This window comes from Leuresthes tenuis, unplaced genomic scaffold (assembly GCF_036924035.1).
Source record: "Leuresthes tenuis unplaced genomic scaffold, fLeuTen1.0.hap1 SCAF_11, whole genome shotgun sequence".
NCBI classification, from domain to species: Eukaryota; Metazoa; Chordata; class Actinopteri; order Atheriniformes; family Atherinopsidae; genus Leuresthes; species Leuresthes tenuis.
In genome coordinates, this window is record NW_027325365.1 from 12809349 (window position 1) to 12828387 (window position 19039).

The following is a 19039-nucleotide window of genomic DNA, read 5'->3' on the forward strand; positions in this document are numbered from 1 at the left end:
CCTCCTCAAAACATGAGTCAAGATTTAACATTTGTTTTATTTGTCATTATGCGACAGTAAATTGCGTCATGAAGTGAAAGACTTAGTCCCTCCAGTCACTAAAACAAAACGCATTCCCAAAATGTGAAATCCAAACAACGACCTACAGGCCATTCCATCTGTATGTGCCGTCGTTTGGCATGACCATAAAAGTTCCCTGAGCCGTTTTCACACGTGTGCTCTGGAGATTCTCTGGAGAAAGTGCGGACTGCTTGGTCCAGACTTTTGTTTTCCCAGTAACTCTTTCACAGCTGGAGGCCTTCTCTTGGAGAGGTGCGGTCACGGCCGGACATGCGAGGCCCTTTGTCTGTGGCATGCAGGAGGCGGGATGCGATGCAGAAATCAGACTGTGGAAACTGCTGTGTTTCCTTTACCACGCGTTGGGAATCACAGGCGAGGCTCACATTTGTGATTCATTTAATTCTGAAAAGTCAGGAAAAATCAAATAAAAACAAACAGCCTTGTGACGCTGCACATATCAGTGGGAAATTGAAATCTCACCTTTTCTGGAGTTAAAGACAGATAATGCCTTATTTAGAGGCTGCATCGTTTTTGCCCCATTCACTCCATTAAATGGATCGCGAGTTATCTAAATAGCTTCCGAAGGACGCTGACTTTTGCCAAACTGTTCTCGATGAGTAGATAAACGTATTTCATGCCAGAAATAAGGTCTAGGTTTAAAAATACCGAAGTCCCCCTTTGAATAAAAGCCTCTGTCGTAAATACAGCAGTGTCCAAATCTTTGTAACTATAGTGGAGCTTGAAGGTGTTTTTGGAGCAGGAGCTCTTTTTTTAGGCAGCAGCCAAGAAAGGAGCTACTGGTAATATGACATATCTTATAATATATCAACATAATATCCCAATTCCTGGAAAATATTTACTTTAGTAGTTCCTGGGTCACTCCTTACCATCCAACCTCCTCTTCCAGCCACATCTCCCAATAACTTGCACTTGTAGACAGTTGTTTGAACTAATAATCTCAAAATCTGCAGTTGTTTAAAAATGGCCCCGGGTCACATTTCTGATATGTGTAAATCCACTTTCTCAGATCTGCACTGAGGTCAACTAGCCTCTCTAATTGTCCGTTTTAGAAAAATAATATCTGCCCCCCACCCACCCTTCCTATTAGCTATTATTATTTGTCCATCAATTTTCTACAGATCTGCTCACGTCCGTGAATCGCAAGCAGCGGATCGCCGTTCGCTGCAGTTTAAAATGGAGCCGTACCTGCTCCTCACAAACACCACCACAGGAGTGCAGCCGAAAGGGCTTCACAAGCTGCTCAGTTCCATCTGTCAGGAGGCATTGTTAAAACCGAGCGCACATCTCAGCCCAAGCTGCTCCCACTACTGGTTACTGCTGAAGAAAATGATAGAAATCATATCTATGGCAGTGGCTTTTGTGTTTTTTTTTTCTTTTCTGTTTGGCATCCCTAAATGTGCAAAATGCCCCCTGCTTTTTTATTTTAGTTCCAGTCTCGTTGGTTGCGCATCACCACATGGATGAATGCCTGAATGTTTTTGTGTGTGAGCCACTGCTGCTGGTAAATGTGGTCGATATAGTGTAACGCATATATGCTGCGCACTGATGCCAATACGTGTTTTGCTATGCGTGTAAAATAAGATAGACCCTTGTCTTAAGGCAGATTGTGTCATTTAAAAGGAATGAGAGAACAGGAGAATAGCATGGCTGACTGGAGCCACCCAACACAAAGATTGCTTTGCAGTGTTGGAATGTTTTGCCTGCTGATCTATGTAAATATAAAGACAGAGCCTCGCTGTTGCCATAAATGCAACGGGAGTAAGAGCCTGATCTGGTACAGACCAGCAGACAATCCTGCAGCTGTCATGATTTGTCTGCACGCAGGCAAAATCAGGCCACACACTCAGGTCTTACCCCTCTTATCTCCCAGGCTGCCAGCACCAATCACACATGTATACTGTACACAGAGACGTTTGCTCATCGAGTGCCGACACAGGAACGCCAGACACAGAGATGCACGCTTTGCGTGCGGCAGTGACACTGAGACATACCTGCCCAAACTGCTCGTAAGCCGCCCCACATCTCGTGACCATGCACGGTCCTGTTTGCACCCAGTGGGGTGGTGCGTCAGGACGACCGTGCGATTAGAAAAGAGCGGCGACGTCTCAGAGGACATCATGGCTGACAACCAACTTGATCCCAGTCACAGCACATGAGCATCCGGCTCCATCAGACTAACAGGCAGATTGCAGCCCAACCAGCCGCTCAAGTAGGAAGGTTATTTTAGATAGATGCTACAGTAAGCACAGGCTTCCATAGAAGTAGAGCGGGCTGGTTATAAGGAATGAGTCAGTGCTTGTATCAGCCTTCTGCACATCCCCCTCAGTGGTGTCATCAGAGACACATCCCCTGACACCCCCTCCATCTGATATTACCCCCTGTCTTGTTTCCGTCCACAATGGACTTGATAAGGAATCAAACCTGTGTTAACTGTGCATGTTTGCTGTAAACCCACACCAGTGTGTGCAATCACTAAGCAAGCTGCTCCAGTCTGCTTGCATTATCAGACTGTGCTGTGGATTCTGTATACAGTTCGGAGCGAATGTTTTGCGCACTTCGGATGCTTAGATTCGTATCCATCCTGCAGGACCATCAGGGACAGGCTGAAGGTCTGTGTCCAGTTCAATCTGAGACATGACAATGACACAAAAAGGCAGCCAAGAAGAATGAGGATGTCCCGCAAAAGATGAAAAAAAAGCCATTACTAAACTATTTGGACTCCATCATTCTACAGAGAGGTAGATTATTCTAAGTGGAAAACATTCAAGACAGCTGCCAATCTTCCCAGGAGTGCAAGTTCACCCCAAGGTCAGACTGTGCAATCCTCCGAGAAACTACAACATTTTTTTTTTTTAAACTACATCTCAGACTGCAGGCCTCAGTTAGCATGTTAAATGTTGAAGTTCATGACAGTACAATTAGAGAAATACTGAACAAGTATGGCTTGTTTGGAAGAGTTTGGAAGAGGAAAGCCTCTTTAAAAAGAACATGGCTGCACAGCTTAAGTTTAGAGATTTATTTTTGAACAAACCACAAGAACAATGTGCTTCAGACAGATGAGACCAATGTGGAGATGTTCTGTCATAATGCCATATATCAGTGATATGTTTACATATATATATATATATATGTGATCATATATCACACATCAGCACAAACACCCCATACCTACTGCCAAGCACAGTGGTGGAGGGCTGATGATTTGGGCTTGTTTGCAGCCACAGGACCTGGACACCTTGCAGTCACCATGAACTCCTCTGCACACCAAAGTATTCTAGAGTGAGGAATGTGAGGTCATCTGTCTGACATCTAAAGCTTGACTGAAACTGGATCATCAACAGGACAAAGATCCCAAACACAGCAGCAAATCTACAACAGAATACCTGAAAAAGAAAAGAATCAAGGGGTTCAGATCAAGTCCAGACCTCAGCCTGATCGAAAGGCTGTAGTGGGACCTTAAGAGAGCTGTGCATAAATCTGCAATGAACCGAAGCAACGCTGTAAAGAACAGTGGGCCAAAACTCCTCCATGACATGAGAGACTGAGAACGGCAAACAGAAAACAAATGCTAACAACTACAGTTTAATATGGCATTTATTGTTGTTCATCTGAGGTTGTATTTATAAAATATCAAGAGTTGCTATGGACCAGGTGATTTCTGATCCTCCTCTGATGGATAAAACCTTTTAATGGAAAGCAAATCTACTTTCTTTTCACATGACAGTAGGACGAGTGCCGCTTTGTTCGCACCAAATTTGATTTAGCCTTTTTTTTGTTGTTGTTGACTGTAATTTGATTCAAGTTCATTTGCAAAGAGAAAAACATTTCCTTCACTTTTCGTGCTAACGTCTTTGCACAATACTGTACAACAGTGTCCTTCTAGTCTGGGTGCTTTGTTTAGGCTTATCTTCAGTGAGTACGGAAGCCTCGGTACTTAAGCAGCAGGTAAGCTAATCAGTAACTTTTCCCTCTCTCGCACCCACACAGACACTAAACCTTTGACTGGCCAGTGCAAGAATTCGGTCTTTAGTGACGCTCTGACCTTTGGTTGGCATCTTTAAAGGCCGCAAAAACACAAAGGGCGGCTTAAAGTGAAACTAGCCACAGCAGATTCAGCTGAGCACACATCATAGGTGTTAATCATTCTTCTCTCTTCTTCACTCTGATTTCATTTGGAGTCACAGAGAGCACAACGAAGTTTAAACTTTATCACTTTAGCAGGGAATAAATATGTGCCTGTCAAATTAGAAGAAAGGAGCAGCCACAGAAAATCTATGGGTGAAATTAAGTCGGCGAAAAGGAAGACAGAACGGGCTACATGTGTCTCTATGTGTAAGCTGATGTCATCTATTTGGAGACAGGGAAAGATAAAGTGCAGCAAGAGGTAGTGTCTGTATGTGTAAAATGGCGTCCATCTGCAGTGTCCACCATTAATCAGCCAAGCAGAGCCAATTACTGTGCTGCGTCCAGAGCGGCGTGACCCGCTGAACCCAGCAGCCCCAAATATCCATTCACAGCTTTCAGATTGAGCTGTGGCGGCCGCGGCCAACACACTGGAGCACAGAGGGGAAATGCAGAGAGAAGAGGGGAGGTGGGCTCTGAATTATAGAGACGGCTGAGCAGAGCGAAAGGGTTTTTTGCTGCCGCTCCATAACTGTTTACATTCCTGGCATGGATGAAAAGGCAAAGCGGGGAAGGGAGGGGAAGCAGGTCTCGTGATGTAGAGCGAGGACTTGATCCATGAATTTAAAATTGTAGGAATTCACTGCCATTTTCCATGATAAAAGCCAGGCGATTCACATCTTACGGACAAACGCAGCTCACACATGCGCACTGCTCCTTTAGAGACCCAGCTTTAAGACCTTATCTGTTCAAATATTCCACAGTTGTCAATATATTATCTTCCTGTTAGGAAATGTGGCTGCTATCCAGTGTGCAGCCGTGTCATTGATTATGAGGTCGACAAATCAAAGGCCTAGGAGTTATGAAAGGCAGTCCTCGAGTTCCTCTCTCTGTTTACACTTCTGCACATTATCAAGAACCTTCTGGGAATCTATCTGCCTAGTCTCCAGAGAGCCAGGCTGACAGACAGGAATGCTGCCGTGCTGTACTGGAGAGGACTGAGCCCACCACAGCCCGAAAGCCGAGGCAGGGGGACAGCGCCGCTTGAAAGGAGATCACATCTGGATAACCTCCAGCCCAACATATCCGAGCCACGATCATTCCAGATGTGACGAAGGGATGATTTAAGCTCTTTCCTGTTGAACAGAGGGAAATTTATGTGCACGGGAGCGCTGGGGTTAAATATGTGGCGTTGCTGGTGATAGGGAGAAAGCGATTGTCACGTCCCAAAGAGGAGCTGTTTCCCATCACAGCACACGAGGATGAGATAGTGAGCACGGGGCCCTGAGAACAGGAGCTTCCAAAAGCGTTGCCCACCTCTCCGTGGAGGGCCAGATGGAAAAAAGCGGCCGAGCGTGGATGTTGAGCTGAGCGATGTGCCATCGCCGACATGTTCACAGTCAACGTCTCATCTTCCATGTCGCTGGTGAGGAGCCTGCCTGAGCACACAGCGAGGAGGTGCTCTTTCAGAAGCAAGCATCGGATCTGGATCCTGAGGTAACCATGGAGATATCTTTGTGTCTTGTCAAGCTGGCACGAAACGCTCGAGATGGAAACCAAGGTTATTTTGAACTCAACTTGAATGAAGGCAAGTCAGATGTTTGAGCGTGTTTCATGGCAATGTGCACTTCCTATTTTTAGTTTTTATCTGTAGAACTACTTGTTGGGAACCCTGCAGACCAACGTTCCCATTATTCCTGATGAGCCATTTTATTTGGAGCCCTTAAAAAAGACTCGTCCTCTCTATTAAACCCAGGGAATTTATTTTCTTGCTTTCGATGCCATTTTACTGTTTCCAGTATTCCGCTCTTTAAAGCTTTTTCCAGTCGGTCGCGGGTATATGGTGATTTTGAAAGTCTGGAATGTTTCCCCAGCCGCCGCCATCAGGAAAACTGTCTCAACAGCAAGTTTTAGCGCAGCCGTTGGGGAATGAGCAGGAATTGTTCCTGCAGACCGAGTGAGTGCTGCAAGAGGAGACCACTAATGGGAGCCATACAGAGTGGAAATCGTGTGTTTTTGTGTTGCTGTCTGTAAGAAGTGCATGTGTGTGTGTGTGTGTGTGTGAACAGTTTAACGTGTGTGTGTGTGTGTGAGTGAAGTGAATTCTCAGAGCGTTTCTGCTGCGCTGTAGTAGCGGTCTGGCCTCTGTTGCATCTTGAAGCTGCGGTAGTCTGAACTGCCTGCTGGAGCATGGAGGATGAGTCATTGTGGCTAAAGCGGAGTTTCAGGAGGAGGTCTATTGTGCGAGTGGATGTTTATGTGTGTAAAAGGTAGGCAGAAGGTGCTGTGGAAGAATGTGCATTTGGATCTAATAATGTCAATGCTGGTGTCACTGTGTGAGTGAACGTTGTTATCAGTTATCTTTACAGCAGCGAACCCTGCTCAGATGTTCTGTTGCTGTTAATTGTCATGGATGACCTCATCTTCAAAACGAATGAAGCTGATGATGAAACCTTTGATCAATATTTACTTTTTTGAGAGTGTACCGAACACATTCTTCAACCAAAAATCTTCCAGCTTTGAGACTGGTGCTTTTTGCTGGTCTTTTACTGTTCAGGGAAAAAAAAAACCTACAGCTTGCACCTCTTCAGTTAGTCTATTCTGGATTTTCATGTGTGTTTAAGACCATTATCCAGGTGTAGAACTCGTCTTTTTTGAATAGATGTTATGATATGTGCTAGAATTCTATTTGAAACAGTATTTCCGTCTGTCGGTGGCATGCTGCCTGTGCCACTCCACTGGCACAAAGCACGATCAATCCACCCCCCCCACTTCACTGCTGGAGAAGTGGGTTTTTTGCAGTCATATAGTGGTTTTAAATAGCATTTCTTGCAACACTACAAGCAGTTCTTTTGAAATGATTTCTCCATTCTTCTTGATAATCGCCATCTCTTTAGTTTCTCACTTACGTCACACTCTGAGAAAACCACTTCCTGAAGACACTCCTTTATCTTTTACAGCCTTCTTCTGGACTGAGGGCATCAGTTATTTAGATTTTCAGTGTTAGGCAGCTGTTTAGTGAGCCCATGGCTGTTCATTTTTGGGAAAAGTTATATTTATAAAGCTTTGAAACATGCATTGATGTATGTATTTAAGCCTGTTGGTGCCCCTTTCTTTTTTCCACTATAGATTTGTACGGGTAAAAATGACACACTAGTCTTGCTCATGGTGTTACGGGGGAAAAACTTAATGCTTTTTGGTGATTGTACAATCAGATCTACTCCCACGAACAGAAGTGTTGACCAGGGCACAGCATTATGATTACTGCAGGTTGTTTAGTGATGAGTCATTGTTCTCTGTTGATTTGTGGTGTCCTCCACCGAAATCGTTTACAGTTTCTATTTCAAATACTAAATTTCAAACACGAACACAGTGGATCCACAATGAAAAGATCTGCTGCTTGCAGATTTCCTAAATTGGACACACTTGACATTTTGGTGTACACAGTGCAAGGATGATGGCTGTTGTCCGGAAACGCCTCTGCACACCCGTCTGCTCATGCTATTTCTACCGCAGCTCTGGTCATATCTCGCCCCCGTGGTGCCTCCTGTACACACCGTGCTCTGCCCTTCACCCTGACGCTGTCGCTCTTGTTTGGCAGGGAGCCGAGGAAGGTGGTGCTGCACAAGGGCTCCACAGGTCTGGGCTTCAACATCGTTGGCGGGGAGGATGGAGAGGGGATTTTCGTCTCCTTCATCTTGGCTGGAGGGCCGGCTGACCTTAGCGGCGAGCTGAGGAGGGGTGACCGGATTCTCTCAGTGAGTGTCTCTTAGTCGAAGCTTCCTGTTTTATCATATACACAACTGGAACAAGCTGGCGCAGTCAGCCAACTCCTGCAGTCAGAATAATGGTGATAAAAGAAAAGTGGCCCAGTGTTGAGAAAGCCAGCAAACACCTGCCCACGCTGAAATGTCCTTGAACGAGACATTAAATCATCACCACTCTGAGGGAGTAAAGCTCTGCCCAAAATCCAGTGCTACTTCAAATATATCTGTTGTATTTTAATGCTAGCCCAACTGTACATTACCACACATTACGGCAAAAATAAGTTATTCAATCCAAGGAAAATCTATCAGAAAAACAACACTGATTCATCACCATCTCTTACTTCATGTTCGGTGTACTCATTATGAGGGCAGATCTAAGCTCTTCATGCTGGAATAAAACGATTTGGCAGGAGTTTCAGCTTTGTTTTTTTCATGCAAGTGAACTAATGTTTATTTCACACTAAACCTCTGCTTTCCTGCAGGTGAATGGGGTGAACCTGAGGAACGCTACACACGAGCAGGCAGCTGCAGCTCTGAAGAGGGCTGGACAGACGGTCACCATCATAGCTCAATACAGGCCTGAAGGTGAGCCCTGACTGGAATTTATCATTCCACAAATGTGTCTTGAACCCACAGTTTTAGTTGGATCCATTTGGGAGGAGCTATTATCAAATATTGTTTAATTATAACTAATTATTCAAAAGAATTCTTGAGCCAGCAAACCTTCATTCTCAGACCCGTTCGAGTAATGTCGCCAAACTGCTCGTGAAGTCTCATACAGCATGTAACTGTTTGCTTGATACATATTGGATTTGGATTTGATTTTTATTCTGAAATTGGGAGACAAAAGAATGTGTGCAACCAGAACAGCGCCATCCATGTTGTATACCAGCTTTATCCAGCTCTGGGTCACGGGTGGGTGGTGGAGACAGAAAGAGTCAGTATGTGTGAAACAACCACTTTGATTGTTTCATTGGGACGTTAATCAGAGGATGTATCACTGAGCTACTTTGTAGCTGTAACAGTTGCCACTTTAGCTGCTTTGGCTTTGGCTACAATATGTCTCTTAAAACAACCCAAGAGCACTTAATACATCTTTTATAGGACTACATGTGCTTCTCAGAATCGAGGATACTTCCTTGGAGGGATTGGACCTTCCTACTCGCATCCATCTCAGATAAGACATGGTCCCTCCTTGCATTTGAAAAACACAGTCCTAAAAAGTGGGCTTTAAAATGAGCAACGAAGCCACCAAAGAGAAGCAGCTAAAAAAACCAACATGGCTGTTAGCAGCTTTAATGTGTTTGCTGACTTCCAAACAACCATTTTTACTGGCAGTTTATACTTTGACGGAGCACATTGTGAGAATTACAGCTGCATCATTGTTTTGATGCAGCAGGAAACTGTATTTAATTACGTCTGTCAGATGAGAATTAAATCTGTTTTATGACAAAGTGCATTTTTACTTTCAATTCAGCTTAAAGTGAAGGAATAATGTGTCCCACCCCCTTCAGAAGTCACAGGTGCCTGCTTGCAAGCCTCCCCTCTCTTCTCCTCCAAGCACATTATAGGAACTGAGAAATCCCTCAAATTATTTGGATGTGAACACTTTCCTGGTCACAGACAGGACGACAGAGGAGATGAAGTCTATGCCTAGTTGCTAGGCAACCAAACACTGTTAGAAAACATACAGGAAGCACTCTGACACCTTAAATTCCTGTTAAAGCACGTGTTGCCAGGCTACCTTGGTTCCAGTTTTTGTGCTAAGCTAACTTATCGGTAGGTGTTGCTTCTTATTTAGAGTGCAGACATGAGCATCTGTTCTAACTGGGGTCGGCAAGATCTTTAAGATAGTTATCCCGCTGTCTCTAAATGCTTTTTTCCCCCCCAAATACATGAGCATTTAGCAGCCAGATAAGGTGCACCTAAAGCTACACTGACAGATTAGATTGTGGAAAATGTAGGAACTGGTGTTGCGGGGGTTCACTCCAGGTAGTGAAAGATGTGAAAGTGTCGCAGCTTCATGTAAGTGCAGTGGGGAATGGCTGGAGTGACCCTTTAATGGTGCAGCCATGTCTACCTGGTGCGGCGGGGGCGGACTGAGCAGCTCAGGCTGCAAACAGCGGGGGCAGCGCTCCGGATAGGTTGGCTGGAAGAAGTATTCAGGTTCAGGGGCGGGTCTTATGTTAGCAGCCTGAAGAGTTAAGCCAACTGCAAGGCGGGCAAACCAACCGCTGTTGTCCTTCCCTGTTTCAAACTCTAAGCCTCTACAAGAAGCCGCCGCTGGTAGACAGAAAGCCAGGCTCCGATGGGAAGTGGAGACTAAGCGGAAAGTGCAAGCCCCGCTTCCATTACAACATAGCGGAAAGTTTTAAATGCGCTCGGAGTGAAGGTGGAAAGCGACAAACTTATCCGTCTACCAGCCAGAGTGGATGGGGGATGGGCTCGGCTACAACAGCAGCAGCAGAGCCGCATGAACTCCCTAATGGCTGGATGAAGAAACTACCGGCTGCGACAGAGAAATAAAAGCCACCGTTTCATTTATCTGAGGTGAGGGCGAGGAGGGAGGCTGAGGGGAATTATCGACCCGCTAAAGCCGGGACACACTGCGTGAGTTACCCTGTAGAAACAAGTTTCGGTGTTACTGTACCGGGGAAGTTTGATCCACTAACCTGTAGGTTTCCTTCTGTTGTACCGTGCGAAAAATACAAGTGCTCGTCCCGTGTGTCTGAGCCTTTATACCAGTTATAATTAACCTCCACGGAGAGGCAACACAGACTGTTAAGCAAACACTCTTTTTATTAGGCTTGAAATGTGACAATTTACTGTGTCAGACATGAAGAGCCTCACCCTAACTTGTGCAGTAAACTTCCACCTGGAGCCCATCTGGTTTTATGATTAGCTCTTGATATCTCTCGATTTAAAGCCCTCAAACACTTAGGTGAAACAGCGCTGTGTGGCAATCTGTAAGCAGCAGGGCTCATTCAGTTCGGGTTCTTATGTAAGCAGAGTGTATAGGTGGGGGCACAGAGGTGTGGTCGCACAGGTGTGTGTCAGCTTGTGGTTTGACCTCACGGCTGAGCTGTGAACTCGCCTCTTTATGTTGGCGGTGCATTTGTGTGTCTTACCTGAGTCGCCAACCACAGATCATTATTTCACGCTGACTGAAGCAGACTTCATGTGCTGCTCAGCTTTTTTTGGGTTTATTCAACAAAATGGCTCCACTGCTTTGGCTGTGCTGTGTACGTTCATATCTCTTCAGCTTCAGACTCTCTTTGTGTGTTCATCAAAGCCCTAACGCCAGTGCAGAGGATATTGTGAGCGATTTCTATCTTGGCTGAGTTCTCAGGTTGGACTATGACAGGAATGTGAGGGGCATAAGTTGTAGCTTGCTCTCCCTCCATTCTACTTTCTCTTTCAATAAAACACAACCCAGGCCTCAGATGTCCAATAATGCCCCAAGGACGATGGAATTGATGTGGAGCGGGATCTAAGAATGGGGATGAGGTTAAGCTGTAGACAAACACAGGCTGAGATAAAAGCTGACAGTAGTGCAATATGAGTTTCCTCCTGTCTCCGAATGCAGATATAAATCATCATAACTGTGAGTTCTTGTTGTCTCGCATGCCAGATCATTCATGCAGAATCTTGAATAATGATGTGGTCAGTTGAAGGGAACCTTTGTTTTCCGTACCAAATCATGCTTTCAGCTCTGTGCCCCCTTTGTTACCCAGTGAAGGACACTTATCTGTGTACAGTCCTTAACTACGCTACACCGCCAAGCCCAGCTGCTGGTAAATGATTGACTTCCTGAATCCCCTCCAGTGACCTGAGATCCGTCTCCAGTGAACCTGCTGGCATCCTAAAGCTGTGTGAGACAAGTTGTTCATTTGAGTTTGGCGCAAGAGGAACCCCCAGTGAGCTGTACAAGGACAAGTCAGTCAGGGTAGGAAATGGAGGATGAGTGTTAGTTTATGCCAGGCAAACTGCCTGGGGAGTTTTCTCAGGGGCCGGGGCCCGCGCATTCATGGACCTCTGATCGAAGGCCAGCTCCCAACGCTATAGGAAGCCACAATGGAGCTCACAGGCTGCAGCAGGATTCCTGCCCGACTCTCAGCAGCTTCCTGGAGCATCACCAGGTCTTTAACTCTCATTCAGCAGCTGAAGTGAGGGGTACTGCCCTGCCCAACCCTCGACGAGGGTAATTACACTTAAGTCCTTCCATGTAGGAAATGGGAGGAGGGGTATGAAGGAAATGTTACACTCCACGCACTCTCATTAAACTCACACCAGTGTTCATCTGAGACCTACATTGAAACCTTTTAGTCGGATTCTACATGCGGCCTCTGCACTGCACTTCAATATCGGAGAGGGGGTGTTTGTATTCACTGGCTCGACTCTCCCCGAGAACATAACACACTCTCATATTACAAGCACATGCCCGCTGTGTTGCATAACTGGATCAAAAGAGAAGCCACCGTCCCCCAAAATAAAAAAGCTGTACAACTAATGAGGACACGCAGTGGGAGTGAGATACAGAATAGACCCAGTTTCTATTAGCTGTCGTTTCTTCCTGTGGGTCACTCCTAAAAATACAGGCTGGCTCTGGAGTATTAATTGATTTAAGGAGCCAGGACTTAACTATTGAAATGGTAAACTCCAAAATGTGTTCTTGAGTCCCTGGGATTGATTGCCATCGGGAGAATGTCAGTCAGCTTTGCGTACGTGAGTTTTTTGAGTTGCAGTCGTTCTTAAATGAAAAGTGTTGCCAGGAAGAGCTCAGCCTGTTTGTTCTGTTGGTGTTTGCTGTCAGAAGTCACAGCCAGTTTCATGGGGAGTGAAATGACGGCAGGTCAAGCGAGAGCGAGTTTAAGTTGTTTTTCTTTGTAAATTTATTTGTATTCATCCATTAGTGGTCGATGACCAAATAAGCTTCTGACTTGAAACAAATGTCTCGATGTTACAATGAGAACCGAAGATGTTGCGCTTTAATTAACTCCGTTTTGGTTTGTTTTCTATATTCTTACAATCATTGGGAAACCCCTCCTCAGGTACACAGGGCTATTTGGATTGTTTTTGTGCAAGTCTTCTTGTTTTGGAGACGTCTGCCTGCTCTGCAACATAATTGTTGGTATGCAGTTAGTTTTTGCTGCGGGACAATATTTTTCCGGAGTCATGAAGTCTCGTTGTGCTTCATTTCGTGCAGGAGCTATTTTCAAACCCTCACCTGTATCACCACACAGAGGAAAGTGTGCAAGCTAATAGCATCCTCCTCAGGTGGGCTTTAATTTTAGCTTGTTTGCTACCAAAGTATTAATATTTTGATCAACACCTACGTAAAACAGGAAACTATTCTAACAATAGTAAAAACAGTTGCTGAGAATGATGGTTACTGACGCCTTAGACATGTGGCCATCCGGTCCTTTGAGGGGTTGATTACCTTGTTTTTTTTAAGACCACCACCAGTTTTTTACCACTCTTGGTACGTGTGCCACTCTGGGTTAGCCACAGCATCCCTTACTGTTGTTTTTTATGTTTTAATCAGCGTGATGTCAGTGTAATTTGTTGGTGTAAAAATGGATTTAAAGTCTTCTTCATAGTGCAGCATTGTTAGCTTGTTGATATTAGTTAAAAGTTATAACAAAGATTTTAAAAAAAGAAGAAAAAAAAGACCCTCTGCTGTGTCCCCTCACATCACCAGCGAGTGCAAAAGAGCATTTAGGCCCGAAAATAAGACAAACTATCAACGTTTAATTTAAAGCATCTGAAAGAGCTGATTCATGACAACAGACGCTGAAAATTTGACATGGCTGTTAAATAGTAGCTGCTACCCAACAGCATTTCTGTTTTTTGTTTTTTTTTGCTTTCTTTCGTTAATCACAGCGCTGACAACTTTATGATGACGACAAACACGGTGAAAACAAACTAAGTATTTAAGCTCCATCACCTCAGGTCAGGTGTGTGCGAGGATACGCAGAAGCATCCTTGAACTTTCTTTGACATTGGAAGCGGGCTTTGGCGAGATTTGATGACGTGGCGTGTTAGAAGTGGCAGCCGTTAATGATTCCACTTTGACTTTGAAAAGCACCGACAGTTGACTGCTTTCCGTTCAGAGACCATGCTTTAGAGGTTTTCCACACCCAGTGCGGGGTGTTCTTCCAGTTCTGGGGTTTGGATGTTACGGTTTGTTAATAAGGTGTGTGCTGGTTTTTGATCAATTTCAGACACAGTTTCAAATCTCTTGTTTGCTTTCGTGTGGCAGCACATGCTTTATGTTTGAAGAGGGACAAACAGTCAATACAGGGCTTATATTTCAGCCCAGTGTGTCATATTCTCTTTGTCCTGTTGTGAGGTAGTCGGGCACCAGTGTAAGAGTGTGTAATGGTTAAACTCTCCTCTCCTTCCCGTCTAACAGGTGCATATCTGATCTTAGAGTTTCATATAGTCCATCTGTGTTTTCCAGCTCAGTTGCAGTTGTTATGATAGGCTGTATATGGTTTAAACCGTGCAGCAGAGTCGTCTGTACCCTGATGTCGTCATTATCTATAAGGAGTGGCAGCAGTTTTATGGATATCGCATGATTCCTCCAAACTTCCCACAGAGGCTTAAAACTAATTGTAGTTCAGCTCTCTCTCTCTGCTTCTCCTGAATGTCAACTGTATTTAGATGAGTCATTTCGACGTCAGGAATGTGAACGAGCGACTCACCACCTGTGCGACTGACAGCACTGGTCCTGTCTCACTGGCACAGCTCTCAGGTTGGTGGTAGAATGAATCTGTGCATTAGGACAGCTTTCTGCATTTAGCTGCTCTTTGTCTTCTCCCGCAGCCCCTCCTCGCCCAGGCTGCTGCTTCTTGTGCTCCTTTCTTTTGTCTCTCTTGGGCCTGAAAGCCAAGTAGACCGGTCTGAATGGCTGTTTCCGCATATGTTGACCCTGTTCAAGGAGTGCTACGGTGTTGCTAATGGTTACAGCCAGTCAAGCGGCGTCTGGTTACCTCACCTTGCAGCGTCACACTATTGTATTGTTAACCCTTTGAGCAGGGTGGGGAGCTGCTACCAGGTTCGGGTCAGATGCGTGTTTGCTTTGAATACCCTGTAGGTTTCAGCAGGGAGTGCGTTGGTTTGTTTTTGCACCTGCTCACACTTTTCCAGGAGCTTGGACTAATTTCAGATAAGTCATCTGGGTAGACATAGGTGTTTGCTTTTTCAAGGCTGGACTTTGATCTGGTGTTGTTCACATTACAGGAAGTGCTGCTAGCTTTTGAAGATTAAACAGTAACGTAGGCTTGAGACATGGCGGTCGATTATGAACTGGTAAAACCGGGTGGTGTTCTGTGTTTTTATTTCTGTGCTTAAGATTGAGGATATGTTGCTATCGCAGCAGTATCGTATGCTAATTATGTAATTGTCTTATGCAGATAAATCCCTGCGCTCAGAAGCTATGCTACAGGAAAGATGGTAATAACATTTAGATGACAAAGTCAGATGTTTGCATTTCTATATTTTTGCAGCCCCACTGCATCCTTTGGGTACCTTAGCCTACTTGTTTTTCTAGCTGCATCTGTCGGTCTGTTTATCTAACCGTGTGGTGCGGTGGCCTCGCTTGTTCCTGCAGCCTGGGCACAGAGCACACTGTGCTCAGCAGGCTAATGAGAGCATTCTTAATGAGGAGGTGCAGGTGGATTCATACATCATCCTGTGCTGCTGAGCTGCAACTGAATTTACACACCTATGACAAATGGTCATGCATTTGAATTTGTTGGAGGCCTTCCTTTTTTTAAACCACACTAAAGAGCCCATGTTGAACTTAATTAATCTGTATAATTAATTACCTGACATGAGAAATTACTGAATGTGTAAGGCAGATCTGTGATAAACCATCTGTTCCTGGGGTCATTAATCAGCTTAAGGATTCGCTCAACCTTCCCTCTCTGTTCGCTGTAGCTCACCGCAGCGCTAACCGGACTCGGATCTTCAATAATATTCCAGTGAAACGAGAGAGCAGAGTGTAATATCCGCTGTTATTTTTCATTTATTTATACAAACTGGTCAATACGACCATACCCGGAGGGGTGGTGTACATGCTCAAGGACTTGTTTTTGCTGTGACTTTGACACTGTTGTTTTTTCTGTCTCAGAGTACAGTCGCTTTGAGTCCAAGATCCACGACCTAAGGGAGCAGATGATGAACAGCAGCATGAGCTCAGGATCGGGTTCCCTGCGCACCAGTGAGAAACGCTCCCTCTATGTCAGGTACACTGACCACACGCACACACACACTGATACGTGCAGCTGCATTAACTACAGAAAACTTGATGTGGGAGGAATGAAAACTGAATGCACATGTTTTGAAATGTACCGTTTTCTGCTCAGCTGTCTGTAGGGTAACATTTGATTTATGGTGTTGGGTTGATTGCATTTACGATCATCTAAAAGCTGATGGACAGGCATTCCCTGTTGTTGTTTTGATGACATTGCCTTTACTTTATTAAATGTAGGTTGACAGTGGGGGTTGTTGAAGGGACCTGTGTTATGACACTTTGGGCCAGCTGCCAAACAGGATGGAGGCTCATTTTGGAATTAAAACAGGTGGCATCCCTCTGCTTGCATAAATGCTGCGAGTCGCAAAGGACACGCCAGTGTCAAGGTGAATGGGGGGTGTGATGTAACTTCAGAGTCCAAGTGCTTCACTATATTTCTGCTGAAGCTCTAATGCGCTTCACGTCAGCTTTAAAGCTACAGTACTAAACTGATTTAGTTCAGAAGCAATGTTTCCAAAGTATATAGGCGTTATCTCATTCGAGGGCCCACTATAGTCAGCAGAGTGCTGACCAGTCTGACTCATGCCGCTCTTATACACCGAGTCCCATGAGGTATGTAGAGCTGAGCCTGCTCCTGTGCAGGTGACTAAGCCCACAGTTATGTTGGAAAAAGCTGTCTAGTTTGTAGACTGAAGTAGGAGATGCCATATCCTCCCAGCCAAGCCTCAGGAATGTGGAGGCGTTCAGCTTGTAAGGTGCGCTTAAAAAAAAAAAAAGGAAAAAAAAGTCACGTGTGTTCACGCTCTCTGCAACACAAGAATATGCAGGTGCTGTACATTTGCAGGGAATTTGATTATCGCCTGTCAGCCAGTGTTGATAGTGAATTTGTCTCTGGTGACAACACAAACTGAAAAGCTTTTTTTTTTTTTTGGATAGCACCCTGATGTTTTCACCATTAGCTGCAGTTTCAGTTGTCAGGAGTGTGTCAGCTTAAATCTTAAAGCGGAACGGTTGTAGAAAACGCTGGCTGCAGCTCATCCGTTCACTGGACTGTGGTTTGTAGATCTAAGCTTGTGGGTCAAGAAAGTGGAAACTTGTAAAGCAGGTATTAATGCCTTAAGAAAAGCTTGTTGTTGGGATACTTGTCCAACAAGACGGTGACGCACTCAGACAGACAATAAACAGAGCATGTTTGTAGTGGAAAGTCTGCAGGAGCACCGGATGGAAATGTCTAATGGAAAATTATGAGTGGCTTTTTGTTGTTGTTGTTGTTGTTTTAAGGCACTTTTTTCCCTCTTATGGTTATATATAATCAAGTAATTCATTTTCAACTGTCAACTACTCTGAATGTACATCACAAAACCTTAAATTATTGTGTGAATTCAATGTATTTTAGACATTAAAGCTCACACAGAAGCCATGTGATCTAATGGGAAGAAATAAAAACACTAATTTTGTACCCGCCCGACAACTTTGGGCATGTGGTCCAGTTCCATGATCGTGGTGCGATCCGTGGTGCTTTCTACAGAGAAATTCAACATAAAAGATAAGGACAGTAACCGAAGCCTTTGTTTTTGTAGAGCTCTGTTTGACTACGATCGAACGAGGGACAGCTGCCTGCCCAGCCAAGGCCTGAGCTTCTCTTATGGGGATATCCTTCATGTCATAAATGCTTCTGATGACGAGTGGTGGCAGGCGAGGCTTGTCACACCTCACGGAGAGAGCGAGCAGATTGGAGTCATTCCGAGCAAAAAAAGGTAGCGTCCTTCTTCGTGTCCATTGTTGTTCGAACGCCAGGCAACACTTAAGCGATGGCTTCCAAAAGATGTCTTTTTCTTTTTGCAGAGTGGAAAAGAAGGAGCGGGCCAGATTAAAAACGGTCAAGTTCCACGCGAGGACAGGCATGATTGAGTCCAACAGGGTAAGTGTAGAGGCTCAGCTGCTCCCTGCCCTGGTGCCTGAGCGGCTGTCCTCAGAGCTGCTGGGCTCCCGGGGAGATGGCCTACTTCCCCCTCAGTGTGGGGAAAAGGACCAGCACCTGCTCACCGAGGCGAGCACAAAGAGCACTCGTGTTACTGTATAGTTTACACAGAAGCTCCGTAGAGATGAGAGGTCTCTGTAACTTCTGCAGCTCACGCACTCAGGGAAATTAAGAAATGTGCAATTGCAACATGTCTGCAGGTTTGTCGGAGACTAATCTGTCAGACTTAATTTGCAGAAGTTTAAATCAGCTGTAATGTTGTGTCTGTATTATCCAAGGAGATTAAATTTGTTGAAACGGTGATGTTTAAATTTGGTCAACAGACGCCTGTTTCCTTCACATTGATGTGCCAGCCATTTTCACCCATTACCTGCTTCTCGTTCTCATTATTTGACGTGTATTGTTTGTTTACATATCATTTTTTTTCTTTTATTGCATGCTTGTTGAGTACCTTCATTGAAACCCAGTCTGTTTTTTGTTTTTGCCCTCTCATTGCCCCTCCCCCCTCTCTCACCCACGCATCAACAAGCAGCCAGTAAAAGTAAAGCGCAAAAAAAGCTTCAACCTCTCGCGCAAGTTCCCGTTTTACAAGAGCAAGGAGAATATTGTGCAGGAGTTGGTGGAGTCTGAACGTGAGTACCTGCTGTGTGATCGAGGGGGGGGTGCTGTTTTATTTTTTTTTGTCCTTTCCCCTTCGTGCTTCAGTTCCGTCTCTCAACTCTCATCTTTCCGCTCACCTGCAGGGATGGTTTGTGTGACGGCACCGTTCTCATCCCTTTTCTCAGTGTCTCAGAGAGGTCCCCCACATGCAGGAGCCAGCACCATGAG

General features: G+C 45.0%; 1 protein-coding gene across 7 annotated transcripts in view; it reads left to right on the forward strand.

The window, feature by feature from the left end:
- dlg3 (discs, large homolog 3 (Drosophila)) overlaps positions 1–19039 on the forward strand; it is an 80627-nt gene that overhangs the window by 55320 nt on the left and 6268 nt on the right. For 2 of the 7 annotated variants that reach the window (XM_072395490.1, XM_072395491.1), the window contains 6 exons: positions 7805–7961; positions 8453–8555; positions 16108–16222; positions 17811–17987; positions 18076–18151; positions 18744–18843. In XM_072395490.1, coding sequence (XP_072251591.1) covers positions 7805–7961; positions 8453–8555; positions 16108–16222; positions 17811–17987; positions 18076–18151; positions 18744–18843 — 728 coding nt within the window. Of the gene's footprint in view, positions 1–5143; positions 5701–7804; positions 7962–8452; positions 8556–10185; positions 10521–15405; positions 15429–16107; positions 16223–17810; positions 17988–18075; positions 18152–18743; positions 18844–19039 lie in introns of those variants that run through there. The other 5 variants (XM_072395492.1, XM_072395493.1, XM_072395494.1 and 2 more) reach the window with 4 other exon arrangements.